The sequence below is a fragment of the Podarcis melisellensis genome, assembly GCF_964234715.1.
Source record: "Podarcis melisellensis genome assembly, chromosome: 1".
In the NCBI taxonomy this organism is placed as follows: Eukaryota; Metazoa; Chordata; class Lepidosauria; order Squamata; family Lacertidae; genus Podarcis; species Podarcis melisellensis.
Window position 1 is genome coordinate 112158088 of NC_138528.1, and position 15228 is coordinate 112173315.

Below are 15228 nucleotides of genomic sequence, written 5' to 3' on the forward strand. Positions count from 1 at the left end.
GTTTTGCTGAAACAAGTATTAAATGGTCCTATGGAGGTTTTCCCCTTCATGGGTCACTGCCTTGCTATGGCGAAGGGGCTTGAATAACTCAGAGAAGCTATGAGCTATGCCGTGCAGGGCCACCCAAGATGGACTGGTCATAGTGGAGAGTTTTGACCAAACGTGATCCACCTGGAGCAGGAACCAGCAAGCCACTCCAGTATCCCTGCCAAGAAAACTCCATGGACAAAGACAGGAGTGCCTGGCGTGCTCTGATCCATGGGGTCACGAAGAGTCAGACACTACTAAACGACAACAACAACATGGAGGAAAGAGAGAAAGGGAAGAAAACCAGATTTGTGAAAATTCCCCCTCTGGAACATGTGCATACTTTCTCTGTGCCCTCCTGGTGGGTCAGGAGATGCACACATATACCGGAACATAAATTGAGCCTGTGGCCCATCTAGTCTATTATCCTGTTCTCCAACTGGCCAACCAGATGCCTGTAGGAAGCCTGGAGATTTCATGGCGCTTTACAGACCGTCTCCACACTCATCATGGGGGAAGAGAGGTGCCCGGTTCTTCCTTGGCCTTTTTCCCCTTTATGAACGAGTAGCCCATTTCATAGTTCTGCCACATGAGAGCAAAACCTCAGGCTGAAACTCGCCTATCATCTGGTACCAGCCTTGAGGAAGGCACTGAAAGCACCTATTTTCCATTTTCCTTATTAACTCCAGTTTATTGTTGCACACCTGAAGTATAATAAACCATGGTCTGTTAGAACAAAGCAGGAGCCTGCCGTTTCTTATTACAGTCGTACCTCGCAAGACGAATGCCTCGCAAGACGAATGCCTCGCAAGACGAAAAACGCGCAAGACGAAAGGGTTTTTCATTTTTTGAGTTGCCTCGCAAGACGATTTTCCCTATGGGCTTGCTTTGCAAGACGAAAACGTCTTGCGAGTTTGCTTCCTTTTTCTTAAAGCCGTTAATACCCAGGGAATCCGCGCTCCGCAAGACGAAAGAATCGCAATACGAAACAACTCGCGGAACGAATTAATTTCGTCTTGCGAGGCACCACTGTATAATGACTTGATAGTAAATCGTTACTTTAAATTATCTGCTGTTTGCCCATTTGGGCTGCAGCGATAAACAGCTGTTGGTGGAAAACGGAACGTGGATGCTTCCATTCTCTTTACGGCTTCACTAGATGGGAGAGGGAGAGGGACCACACAAGTTCAAGTCTCATGCCTGCTCATTTACATAGCATTAAACCAAGACTTTTTACCATGTCCAAATCAGGCTGGATTTTAGGGCTGCACACTGCAAAATCTGTACCCTTTTCTATCCCCATGTCCTCCCACTTCCCACTTATTTTTGTAAGCAGCCTTCTAAATTCATTTCTGACGGCATAACCATGACTCTCTTTTGCAGTAGAACTTTCTGCCATTGAAAGCGCTCGTGTTTCCAGTTGATCAGGGACATGTTAGGCACTTCCTTGTAGTGGCTGCAGGACCGCCCCAAACATCTTGGAAAAGTGGTGGAGGAGACTAGGCGTCATGTATGGGAGTTTGCCTTATGTGAACTAGCTACAGAGAAATTAAATACTTGCCAAACTACGTGGCAAGCCTACACTGAACTCTATTTTATAACCTCGTAAATGAACAAAACCTATTAAGGTCTCACCCTAACAGTTGCACTCTGCCCTAATTCTGATTTTATTTTAGCTTCCTTTTTTTTGTTTCACTGTACTGATAGAACATAAACTATTCAATACAACATTAATGTTAAAAACGGAGTTTATTTTAAAGATGAGGGACTGTGATCACTCTTCCACAATTGAAAGGGCCATCTGTCCATTAGAGTTATCCTGGTAGCCCCAGGCCATAGCAGCACAGAGAAAACAGGTCTTTTAATCTAGAGTCAAGTCTGATCAATCCAACTTAAATCATTCCAGCTTTTTGTTTTGCAAATATACGTGACTAGGCATACTGTGATATAAGATTGTGCCGTGATAATTCTGCCTAAGCTTTGATTTTATACATTTTACTTTTTTACATAAAATACTCTTACGCAACTGCGTCTCGTCACTGCTGACCCTACAAATTCAATAGATTAAAAATAGTTCCTTCTCAGTGAATTGCTAAAAATGTTAAGTCTGATTAGCAAGTGCAGGGAAGGGGGTAGCAGCATGGTTCTGTTTTGCACCAATTAGTCTCAAATGGAGAATAGGGTTGCTTTTAAGTAATATATTATATATATATATATATATATATATATATATATATATGCAGGTTTTGGTGTCCTCGGGTGTCTTCCCGTGTAAAAGTTGGGGTGTCTAGGCGACGTTTCGACGAGGTCTCACTCGTCATCTTCAGGCTGGTGCTTTCGGCTTCTTGTTACTGGAACAGAGCAGGATCTCAGTGTTTGAGTTCCTATAAATACTGTTGAGGGGGTGTGGTGTATAGCCTCCAATGTTCTGGGCAGAGAGGAAGTTCCCAGGCTAGTGTGCCTTTTCTTCTTTTGTTCCTTAATTACTTGAGGGATATCTTGAGTGATTTCTTGAGTGATATCCTGAGTACCACTTAGGTGGGTCATTAGGTGTGGATTAGTTGCTAAAGTCTTTGTGTCTTGACCTCTTGAACTTTGTGAAGAGTTTTTCTGAGAAGATGGCTGTACTGCACTTAGTTGTGCTCTGGCTTGGCTTCGTGTATAGGGGCGAGCTGTGGTTTTGTGGCCTGTGTCAGCCAGATCTGTGTAGGGATTGCAGGGGGGTGCAGCATCCGGAGGTGCCACCATGGTTTGGCTACTGGATGGTGTCTGTAATTTATCTGTGGAGAGGGTCTGGGTTTGGGTCTGGTGTGGTTGATTGGTGATAGCGTTCTGTGTGCCTCTGGATCTGGTGTCAGTTTTTGTGGGGAGGGCTAATTTCCAGATGTCTGGCAAGCGGGATGTGTCGTCACGCTTGTTCATGTTGTGAGGGTGTTTCTCTATCTCGATGGCTTCCATGATTATTCTCTTGTGGTGATGTTCCATGTTAAAGAGCAATTTGGAATCTGCAAAATTAATTTCGTGTCCTGTTTCTTTCATGTGTTGGAAAAGAGAGGAAGTTTTTTCTTCTTTTTTGACGGCATTCTTGTGTTCTGCGATACGTGCATTTATTCGTCTGTTTGTTTGTCCAATGTACGTGGCTGGGCAGACTTTGCAGGGTATTTCGTAGACCCCTTGGTTTTCCAACTGGATTTTATCCTTGGGGTTTCTGAGGATATTGGCTATTTTTTGGTTGGTGCAAAAGGCTGTTTTGATATTGTGTTTATGGAGGATTTTGCTAATTTTATCTGTAGTGCCCTTGATATAAGGAAGGAGGGCCATGCCATTGTTTTCTTCTGTGTCTTGGTTTTTGGGGGGTGTTTCTTTTTGGATTAGCTTCGTAACCCTGTTTTGCTGGTATCCATTGGCAATTAACACATTTGAGAGATTCTGTAACTCAGTTGTCAAGTGGTCTTTGTCAGCCAGGCGTTTGGTTCTGGAGATGAGAGTCTTGGCTACGGAGTTTATTTGTGCAGGGTGGTGGTGTGATTGTGCATGTAAGTAGCGGTTGGTGTGTGTTTTTTTCCGGTAGATAGTGTGTCCTAGGGAGCCATCAGGTTTTTTGTAGATTAGGACGTCAAGGAAGGGAAGTTGGTTGTTGGCTTCTATTTCCATAGTGAATTGTATTTTGGGGTGTAGGCTGTTGAGATGTGTGAGGAAGCTATCCAGTTTTTCCTTCCCGTGTGGCCAAATTACAAAGGTGTCGTCAACATATCTGAGCCAAAGTTTGGGTTTGTGTTCTGACTTGTCTAAAGCATTGGTTTCAAAGTGTTCCATGTACAGGTTTGCGATGACCGGTGAGAGGGGTGATCCCATAGGTGCTCCTTCTATCTGTTTGTATCTTTGTCCATTGTGGATGAAGTACGTGTTGGTTAGGCAGTGGTTGGTCAGGTCCAAGATGTATTCGGGGGGATTGTATTTGTTTTGAATGGCTGTCAAGGCTTCATTAATGGGCACTTGTGTGAAGAGAGATACAACATCGAAGCTCACAAGTAGGTCATTAGGATGTAGGTTTTGCTTCTTTATTGTTTCTATGAACTGGAAGGAGTTTGGAACGTGTGAAGAGATGGATTCTGCATAGGGCTGAAGTTGCTTGGCGAGAAATTTAGCGAGATTTTGTAGAGGTGAGCCTATGGAGCTGACTATTGGTCTGAGTGGTGTTCCTTCTTTGTGTATCTTGGGGAGGCCGTAGAGTTTGGGGCATCTGGATGATTTTTCTCTGGGGATGATTCTTAGCTGGATTTCTTCACTGATAGGAGAGGCTTTTATTTTGGATTTGGTGGTTTTTTCCAGATAGGTGGTGGGATCTGTTCTCTGCCCAGAACATTGGAGGCTATACACCACACCCCCTCAACAGTATTTATAGGAACTCAAACACTGAGATCCTGCTCTGTTCCAGTAACAAGAAGCCGAAAGCACCAGCCTGAAGATGACGAGTGAGACCTCGTCGAAACGTCGCCTAGACACCCCAACTTTTACACGGGAAGACACCCGAGGACACCAAAACCTGCATTCCTGTACCCGTGAAAATCTACGAAAGCATATATATATATATATATATATATATACACACACACATACACACACACACACACACACACACACACACACACACTGTAAGGAAATGGTCAGCAGAACTAAGCAGATGAGAGGGAGCCAACACAGTTGCCTGCAAACTTTGCCAAGGAACCAGATGCTGTTAGAAGATTGCCTTTGACAATTTTGTCTGCTTTCATCTGAGGAACATCCTTGATGCCTAGAGAGAGAGGGAGAAGCGATCTGGTGGTAAAAAGCCTTCGGGGTAAATAGAAGCAGGTGGTGGTGACTTTGGATTAAAACTTGAGAGGGAGAATTTAGAAATGGCAGAAGATCTGCAGTTGTAAAACCCTCTGCATCTTCTGCCCTCGCTCTTCGGAATTTGCAACTTCGTTACCTGTTTCTGCGTCAGCTGCCTTGAGATGTGTTGATTTTCTGCAGAAAAAATGGCAACGATGAAAGAATCTTGTTGCATCTAAAGAAATCAAGACATTTATATTACTTATAATTAACCTGTTATGTTTTAAGGTGCCACAAGACTGTTCTTTTGTTGATAGTTCTTTTTTAGTTGTCCAGCTGGGATAAACGCAGTGCTCAGCTTTTAACCAGAGGTTGGATGGCCATCTGCCATGGATGCTTTAGTTGAGATTCCTGCATTGCAGGGAGTTGAACTAGATGACCTTTGGAAGGTCTTTGTGATTCTAATTTTTTTGGGGGGGGGGGGAATATAGCCAGCTAAGTTATACTCAAGAGTAGATCCATTTTAATTAATAGATTACTAGTCATTAATATTAGAAACAGCAGGAGACAACCCCGTAATTTGTTTATAGGCGGCTTTGGGTATCTTCACCATAAGGCAAGAGCAGCCCCTGCCCTTCTTGCATGGGAAGCCTGGCCATTGATCAGTAACCAATATATTGTGCACCATGCAAGCACCGGGATTTGTCCTGGCTCTGAATTCATCATGCTCTAAAACAGTGTTTCCCAAACTTGGGTCTCCAGCTGCTTTTGGACTCCCCAGTTCCTGCCATTCCTAACCACTGGTCTTGCCAGCTAAGGATGATGGGAGTTGTATTCCAAAAACAGCTGGAGACCCACGTTTGGAAAACACTGCTCTAAAATCTTGGCTTTCGTTGATCTTTTGTTCATTTCTCCTGGGCGATACCTGTTGAAATCTAAGAAGCCTCAGAGCGAGGCCTTGTCTGGGCTTATAGTGGTCAGAGAACAGGGCTTTGGTGAATAACTCTTTGTCCCATGCACATGACTAGCACAAGGTTAGTGCATGCTTTGTTTATACCGAGTGTCAAATTTGGCGTACCTTGGCACAGGTTTCGTCGTCGTTGTTTTGTTTTTTGTTGTTTTGTAAAGCAGTTTGCCCACAGACCTGCCAGTGTCTTTGCAAAGCCTATACAGCATGGGTCGGCAAACTAAGGCCCGTGGGCCGGATCAGGCCCAATCGCCTTCTAAATCTGGCCCGTGGATGGTCTGGGAATCACCGCGTGGATCGCAAGTGTGCATGTTCTTTCCCTCTCCCTCCGTCTCCCTCACATGGCGGTGGCGGCGGCACCTCCTCCCTCCCTCCTCCTGGCTTCTCCACACCATGCCTAGAGGAGGAAGGAAGGGGGCTGGGCTTTGTTGGAGCCATCCCTTTTCCGGAGCCCTTTCCCGCGCCACTCATCATCATTCATTCCCCCCCCCAAAAAAAATATAGTCTGCCCCCCCCCAAGGTCTGAGGGACAGTGGACCAGCCCCCTGCTGAAAAAGTTTGAGGACCCCTGCTATACAGGATCCGCCGAAAAGAGTTGAGCGAGTGAAACAAATGTTACTATTCAGCTTTGAATCAATAGAAAAAAGACGGTCACGGAACTGAGAGATTGCACAAAACAAACGAAATACTGTGAAAATCCCTGAAACGAGAAGTAATCGACTAGAAATAGTATCTTGTGGAAATAAACTAAATAATAAGAAAAATCAAAAAGCTTAAGGAAAAAATTAGAAAAACCTAAAATTGAACGAAGCCTTAATGGGATGCCGGCTACAAACCTCGTTTCACTGAACTATTCAGTTTCCTCAGAAGGAAATAGAAAAATCATAAACTTTAAATGACCAAAAATTAAAAAAGGGTAGAACCCCCCCCCCCAAAAAAAAATTCTGAAGTATTATAATCCTAGCTCGACCTAGGTAAAGCAAAGGGCAGTAATAAAGGATAGAGGACTCAAAAGTACAGTTACTAATACTGAATTTACAAAAATGGTTTGAAAACCTAAATGGCAAGTTTTAAACAAAGCCCAACTTGAAGAAAGCAAAGCACAGTAATAAAGGGTTGAGGACTCAACTGTGAAAATTGTAGTGCTGCTTTTGCAAAAAGGTTTAAAAACCTAAATGGCTATTCAGCTTTGAAGCTGCCACTGAATCCCTGCCTTCCATCATATACAATAATTAAAAACATGTTAGCATTTAATCTTGAAGATGGGCACTTTGGTCCCAGCCTCTCCTCCTTTTGGAAGGTGGAAGCAGGAGTGTCTTTATAGGCAAATTTGTTTTCCTGCACGTGGCTACTCGAGATATTCTGCTAGGAATCATTGTAATATTTAATTAAAATGTTAAAATATTTAATTACTTTAACCCACAGGGGATATTAAAATGTTGTAACTGCAGTTAAGGGAGCAGAAAGTAATTTGTTCTGCAAGTCATGCTGACTCCACCAGTAACAGCATCAGCACTTTGCCCTGTTTTATTGTATGGAAACTGATTGACTGCAACATTACTATAATAAAACAATGTAAGAAAGTTAATATGCGCCCTGATATAGTAAACTAATGACATATATTAGAAAAGAAAGCTTTTAAGGGACGGATTAGTTTGCCCTCTCCACCACCACCACAAAGTAACAGTCTCTTTCTGAATATATTTTTGGTTTTGGTCTTGTTTAATATAGAGTAACTGTAAAACCGGCTTGTGTTCTGTCAACACAGTGTGTTGAAGAGAAATGTTTCAGTATGCTATATTGTAGCAAAAAGAATAAAAAGGCTAGGTCGTAATCCTTTGCTAGTGGAAGATTAGATTTTTTTTAAAAAATCCCTTTTAAGAGTGATTTCCTGTTCTGAAAGTAAGTCAGGGTAGGTTGATATACGTAGAATTGCTATTATTGAATCCCGCAGCGTTGTCATTTAACCTATAATTTATTTCTAATGTATTGTGTTTCTAATGTATTTCACACTTTAATTGGGTGTGCAAATAAATCTCTGGCTTCCTATTTTCAGTATGTGTTGCTGCAATATTATTTTTAAAAAAATAGAAGATAAGTACTGTAATTAATTTCAGTTGATACATAGGATTTTATGAGTTTTTCTCCTCTCAACAGAAAGAATTGTGCAACATGATCCTTGACTGTTGCGCTCAGCAGAGAACATACGAGAAATTCTTTGGTTTACTGGCTGGGGTGAGTTGCTTGCCTCGTAGATGGCACGCATAATGCGCAAACATCCCATTGAGCATCCTGCAAAAAGGGCTGGTTTACAAATGCAGTTTCAGCGTTTGCAGAATGCAATGTTGAGCCGTCGTAGATCAAATATCACAGGCAGAAGAACATGGATACCACTGAATGTCACCTCGGCTCAGGCTAGTGTCAGCTCACGCATCAAGCACTGAATCAAGAGTATGCGGCTCAGTCCTTAAATAAGCATGTTCATCCCATAGAACAGACTGCATAAATCTGGTAGATTGGCGCACCATTCATGTGCAATCTTTTATTGAAATATAGCAGGACGAGGTTAGTTAAGCAGAAGTGTTTTTGTTACGCCAGATATTCAAGGGACACATTTCCTTTCAGGATTAGTTGGGAAATCACATTATGTAAAAGCTAGCCAAGATGTGTGGCATATTTTCCTTTTTGTTTCTGAGTTGGGCCGGCTAGCTGACATTGGCTTCCAGGGAGCTGAAGTAGATCAGGGCAGCCCAACTTTTCCTACCAAGTGGCGGCAAGAGCACTTCAACACAGAACCCATGGGCCACACACTGCTTTGTTGTGCCTGGGAGAAGGGAGGGAGCCCAAAATTTGATGCCCCACCCCTTAGGCTGCGTTCCCGAAGTCAACTTAGCAAGGCACTGGCTTTCGGCAGGAGGCCTGAGGGCTCCACAGGATCCTCCCACTGCCTTTCCAAAGCTGGGAAAGTGCTAACTAGGCTTTGGGAAGGGGTTGGGAGGGCTGGGGCAGTTGTCCAATGTTGCCGAGGGCCACAAAAAAAGACCTAGAGACCGCCCTGAGCTAGATTACCGTTAAGGTTTTCTCCTTTGTTTTTGAGCCTTCCCTTAGCAACCGTGATTTTAAAACTCAAAACCTGGTTTTTATTTGGAGTCTATTTATTTGGTTTTTATTTGGAGTCTATAAGCTCATCTTTAACTAGTGTGGAATTCTATGCCATCCATGGAAAGGAAATTAGGATCCAAGCCATTTTTTTCAGCACTGTTTCTATAGGAGTTTGAAGTGTTTTCTCTGAACAGAGAAGCATGGAGGACAGCAGTGCATTAGGTCTTAGGCCTGAGGCTCCCCACTTGCTGCTTGAAAGGCAGGCATTGCTGCCCACCTGCAATTTATTGACTTTCCCATTCATTCGTATTCCCCATAACCTTGCAAAGCCCCACCCCAAACATGGGGCAGAAGTGTCTTTGCTTTGTCCCCAAAGAGCTTTAGGACCCAAGCCAGCTTTTGAAAATTAAGATTTATACAATCTCTTCATTGTTTTCCCATTTTGGTCCACCATACTTCTATATTCAGTTTCTAAACTCTTCCCCCCCCCCCTTCTTAACTGTGTCCTGCGTTTTCAGCGCTTCTGTATGTTGAAAAAAGAATACATGGAAGCATTTGAAGCCATTTTCAAAGAGCAGTATGACACGATACACCGGCTGGAAACAAACAAGTTGAGGAACGTTGCCAAGATGTTTGCGCATCTTTTATATACGGATTCACTTCCATGGAGTGTGAGTAAAAAATGCTTCTAGGCATGGGTTGTCCATTTGCTTTCTGAAAAGACAAAATTGATCTGTCTTGCAACAAAAATGTAGGTGGGATCTGCCAGAAGTCATACCCTGAGCTGAGCGCCAGGTTTGTTTTGGCACTGACAGGTGAGAGCTTTGAAGCCTCATTTCAGGAACAAGTTCAGATAAACTCTTTGGAATTGAGACCGGATGTTAAATGAACAGAAAGTGTCAAAGCTATGTGATGGCAGCTGCGAAGTCATCTGAAGTTTGTATGAATTTGTTATTTAAAAGAAAGACCACGCATGCATGCCGGATCCAGGCGTCGCCGTCTCTAGGCAGAAAGATGCCTCTTGTCCAGATAAGGCTTTTAATCTGGAGGAATCCCACTAGGAAGTTTCCAACTCCCCCTGCCTCTTCCCTCACTGTCCCCCAGCATTCCAGAACCATGTAGGGGCTGGTACTGTGAGGTCACAAGTGGAGGGAAGAATAGGCCAAAGTTGTCTCTGTCAGCTGGAGCCAAGTCTAGAACTTGCTATTTGGGGAACAAATAATAAAGTAGATTGTTTTAAAGTGGGAGGAGAGGATGTTTAGCATTAACCCACTATTACTTTGACTTGTAGGTGCTTGAATGCATAACGCTAAGCGAAGAAACTACAACGTCCTCCAGTAGGATTTTTGTTAAAATCTTCTTCCAGGGACTCAGTGAATACATGGGACTTCCTAATCTTAATGCAAGATTGAAAGATGAGTAAGTAGAAGCTTCACACTGCAAGCTAGTTTTACAGTGTCTTGATGTGAGCAAGCCCTGCTCACTGTAATCCTTTGGAGCCGATTGATGCATTGGTGACCTGAAGACTTCATTCCAGCAAAGCGCTCTAGGTGGGGCTACCCTTGGGACTGATTGGGAAGCTCTGCTTGGCACAAAATGCTGCGGCTGTAGTGTTGACAAAGGTCAGGCTGTTGCCACCACATAACACTGGTGTTTAACAGCTTGCACGGGCAGCCCTTTCACCACCATGCCTGCTTAAGGGTCCCAAATTTATTTGTAAAGCCCTAAAGCAGTGGTTCCCAATTAGGGGTCTGGGGATCCCTGGGGGGTCTGCAGAACGCACCCAGGGGGTCTGTGGTCTCATCTCTTGCCTCTCCCCCAAAACTAAATCTTTCCATGGTGATACCACAAATTTATGGTCTTATGTGCTGTTTAGTATACAGTCATACCTCGGTTTAAAGTCGCTTCAGGTTGAGCATTTTCAGATTACGCTCCGCGGTGACCCGGAAGTAACGGAGCACGTTACTTCCAGGTCTCGCCGCTCACGCATGCGCAGACGCTCAAAATGATGTCACACGCATGCGAGGAAGTGGCAAATTGCGGCAGCTTGCGTTCGCTTCAGGATACGAACGGGGCTCCAGAACGGATCTCGTTCATATCCAGAGGTACCACTGTACCTAAAATCCTTTGCTTATTAGGGGCTACCCCACATTTTGTTCAAACGATTGCTTTGCAGAGGTAACTACCATAGAGTTATCTAAGTTTTCAAAAGTAGGAGGTCCGTGGCTTGGCTTTGTTTTTGAGACTCATAATATACTTGTGTTCATCAGAAAATGGGCAGGGTGTAATATTCTTTAGCATGACATAAGACAGACATAGGGAAGTAGAGTGAAACATGGAAAACACCTCCTTAAAAATAAGACAGGTGAAAAACCTAGCACATGCTAAAAATTTCCTAACAGCCTCCCCAAACCAGATGGAACCCAGACTCCAAATACTACCCCAAGAGAGAACCACACATCCTCCAAGCCATCATTATTTCAGTGGAATCTAGATTCTGGCTCACCCATATCCATGACCAGATCGTAATTACTAGACTAGCCTCATCCTTAATTAACTCACAGATGCCTGGCATTTACCACTGATCTTGTGTCAAAAAACAACACATCAACATCCTGGAGAAGCACAATAGCCATCACTTCACCTGTCTCATTTTTCCCCTCCCACTGTCAGACCATCTACTGTTAGCTGACTTCTTGTCTTTATTTTTTCCCCCCATCTGCACCCTTCACTTCATACGTTCATGGTAACACATGTTCCAAATCTTTCATTAAACTCCTGGCAAAACTCTTTTTTTTTTTACGGAAGCATCTTTTTAAAAGGTTGTAAATTATGATGAATCTAACCATCTTGTTGCTGTGATGGTCCCAAAGAATGAGATTCAAAATAATATGAAGAGCCAACATATGTTAGTGTAGAAATTTGGACAGTTGAAAAATGCAGAGGAGTTTTGATTGAGCAAAATGGGTAGATACTAACAATTCTTGCATTATTGACCAGTACTGTCTTAAGACTGGTAGATGAATATCATTCTTAATTTCAGAATGTTTAAATGCATGCTTTGTTTCAGCGCTCAGATGCTTTGGGGGGAAACATGGGCAACTTCCCCGACCCCAAGCATTTGGCAGTAAATATATATATATATATATATATATATATATATATATATATATATATATATATATATATATATATATATATATATGCAGGTTTTGGTGTCCTCGGGTGTCTTCCCGTGTAAAAGTTGGGGTGTCTAGGCGACGTTTCGACGAGGTCTCACTCGTCATCTTCAGGCTGGTGCTTTCGGCTTCTTGTTACTGGAACAGAGCAGGATCTCAGTGTTTGAGTTCCTATAAATACTGTTGAGGGGGTGTGGTGTATAGCCTCCAATGTTCTGGGCAGAGAGGAAGTTCCCAGGCTAGTGTGCCTTTTCTTCTTTTGTTCCTTAATTACTTGAGGGATATCTTGAGTGATTTCTTGAGTGATATCCTGAGTACCACTTAGGTGGGTCATTAGGTGTGGATTAGTTGCTAAAGTCTTTGTGTCTTGACCTCTTGAACTTTGTGAAGAGTTTTTCTGAGAAGATGGCTGTACTGCACTTAGTTGTGCTCTGGCTTGGCTTCGTGTATAGGGGCGAGCTGTGGTTTTGTGGCCTGTGTCAGCCAGATCTGTGTAGGGATTGCAGGGGGGTGCAGCATCCGGAGGTGCCACCATGGTTTGGCTACTGGATGGTGTCTGTAATTTATCTGTGGAGAGGGTCTGGGTTTGGGTCTGGTGTGGTTGATTGGTGATGGCGTTCTGTGTGCCTCTGGATCTGGTGTCAGTTTTTGTGGGGAGGGCTAATTTCCAGATGTCTGGCAAGCGGGATGTGTCGTCACGCTTGTTCATGTTGTGAGGGTGTTTCTCTATCTCGATGGCTTCCATGATTATTCTCTTGTGGTGATGTTCCATGTTAAAGAGCAATTTGGAATCTGCAAAATTAATTTCGTGTCCTGTTTCTTTCATGTGTTGGAAAAGAGAGGAAGTTTTTTCTTCTTTTTTGACGGCATTCTTGTGTTCTGCGATACGTGCATTTATTCGTCTGTTTGTTTGTCCAATGTACGTGGCTGGGCAGACTTTGCAGGGTATTTCATAGACCCCTTGGTTTTCCAACTGGATTTTATCCTTGGGGTTTCTGAGGATATTGGCTATTTTTTGGTTGGTGCAAAAGGCTGTTTTGATATTGTGTTTATGGAGGATTTTGCTAATTTTATCTGTAGTGCCCTTGATATAAGGAAGGAGGGCCATGCCATTGTTTTCTTCTGTGTCTTGGTTTTTGGGGGGTGTTTCTTTTTGGATTAGCTTCGTAACCCTGTTTTGCTGGTATCCATTGGCAATTAACACATTTGAGAGATTCTGTAACTCAGTTGTCAAGTGGTCTTTGTCAGCCAGGCGTTTGGTTCTGGAGATGAGAGTCTTGGCTACGGAGTTTATTTGTGCAGGGTGGTGGTGTGATTGTGCATGTAAGTAGCGGTTGGTGTGTGTTTTTTTCCGGTAGATAGTGTGTCCTAGGGAGCCATCAGGTTTTTTGTAGATTAGGACGTCAAGGAAGGGAAGTTGGTTGTTGGCTTCTATTTCCATAGTGAATTGTATTTTGGGGTGTAGGCTGTTGAGATGTGTGAGGAAGCTATCCAGTTTTTCCTTCCCGTGTGGCCAAATTACAAAGGTGTCGTCAACATATCTGAGCCAAAGTTTGGGTTTGTGTTCTGACTTGTCTAAAGCATTGGTTTCAAAGTGTTCCATGTACAGGTTTGCGATGACCGGTGAGAGGGGTGATCCCATAGGTGCTCCTTCTATCTGTTTGTATCTTTGTCCATTGTGGATGAAGTACGTGTTGGTTAGGCAGTGGTTGGTCAGGTCCAAGATGTATTCGGGGGGATTGTATTTGTTTTGAATGGCTGTCAAGGCTTCATTAATGGGCACTTGTGTGAAGAGAGATACAACATCGAAGCTCACAAGTAGGTCATTAGGATGTAGGTTTTGCTTCTTTATTGTTTCTATGAACTGGAAGGAGTTTGGAACGTGTGAAGAGATGGATTCTGCATAGGGCTGAAGTTGCTTGGCGAGAAATTTAGCGAGATTTTGTAGAGGTGAGCCTATGGAGCTGACTATTGGTCTGAGTGGTGTTCCTTCTTTGTGTATCTTGGGGAGGCCGTAGAGTTTGGGGCATCTGGATGATTTTTCTCTGGGGATGATTCTTAGCTGGATTTCTTCACTGATAGGAGAGGCTTTTATTTTGGATTTGGTGGTTTTTTCCAGATAGGTGGTGGGATCTGTTTTTATAGGTTGGTAGGTAGGATCTTGGAGTAGATTTGATAGTTTTGCTTGGTAGTCCGATGTGTTCATCACAACAGTGGCATTACCTTTGTCTGCTGGGAGAATGATTATGTTGTTGTCTTTCCTCAGGTTGGTGAGTGCTTTCTGTTCTTCTTTGTGTAAATTGCTTCTGGGTGGTTTGCTGGAGCAGAGGATGTTGGTGACTTCAAGTCTGATTTTATTGGCTTCATCTGGGTTGATTTTGGTTAGGCTAGCTTCGACTCCGCATATGATGTTTTCCGTGGGGATGCGTCTCGGGGCGACTGCAAAGTTGAAACCTTTGGAGAGTACTTTGGTTTCAGTTGTGGTGAGGATCCTGTCTGATATGTTATGTACTGTTTGTTTCATGGGTTGTTGTGGAGGGTGGCTGGACTTCTGGCGTTTCTCTAGTTTGTGGAGTTTGTTGGTGTGTGTGTCTGTCTTATGTGAGGTCTCCGTTTCAGCTCTCCAGACGGCTAGTTGTTTGCATTTGTCCCAGAGTGCAGGGTGGATTTTGTTACAGAGTTTGAGGTGAAGAGTGAGCAGATCTTTGTTGGTTTGGTTTAGTAGGTATCTTTTCTTGTGTAGTTCGTTTCTGATTAGGGATAGTTCAGTTCGTTTCAGGATCCTTTCGGTAGCTGGGGTTTTAGAATGGAATTTAAGTTGGAAGCATGTGGGAATTAAGTTGTTGTCTCGGCAGTTGCGTAGGAACAAGAGATCACATAAGATGGTGGCTCTTCGGACTTCTAGTTTCTCGTAGGTTCTTGTCAGCTGGAAGGTTTCCTCCCCGTAGAGGTGAGATATTTGCTTTCGTAGATTTTCACGGGTACAGGAATGCAGGTTTTGGTGTCCTCGGGTGTCTTCCCGTGTAAAAGTTGGGGTGTCTAGGCGACGTTTCGACGAGGTCTCACTCGTCATCTTCAGGCTGGTGCTTTCGGCTTCTTGTTACTGGAACAGAGCAGGATCTCAGTGTTTGAGTTCCT

General features: G+C 43.5%; 1 protein-coding gene and 1 long non-coding RNA gene across 5 annotated transcripts in view; one reads left to right on the forward strand and one right to left on the reverse strand.

Moving 5' to 3' along the window:
- The window catches only part of LOC309363683, a 365021-nt gene that overhangs the window by 342631 nt on the left and 7162 nt on the right, over positions 1-15228 (reverse strand). The window lies entirely within an intron of this gene.
- CWC22 (CWC22 spliceosome associated protein homolog) overlaps positions 1-15228 on the forward strand; it is a 43891-nt gene that overhangs the window by 19886 nt on the left and 8777 nt on the right. For all 4 annotated transcript variants that reach the window (XM_081915220.1, XM_081915217.1, XM_081915218.1 and 1 more), the window contains exons 15-17: positions 7967-8044; positions 9430-9582; positions 10203-10330. In XM_081915220.1, coding sequence (XP_081771346.1) covers positions 7967-8044; positions 9430-9582; positions 10203-10330 — 359 coding nt within the window. The remainder of the gene's footprint in view (positions 1-7966; positions 8045-9429; positions 9583-10202; positions 10331-15228) is intronic.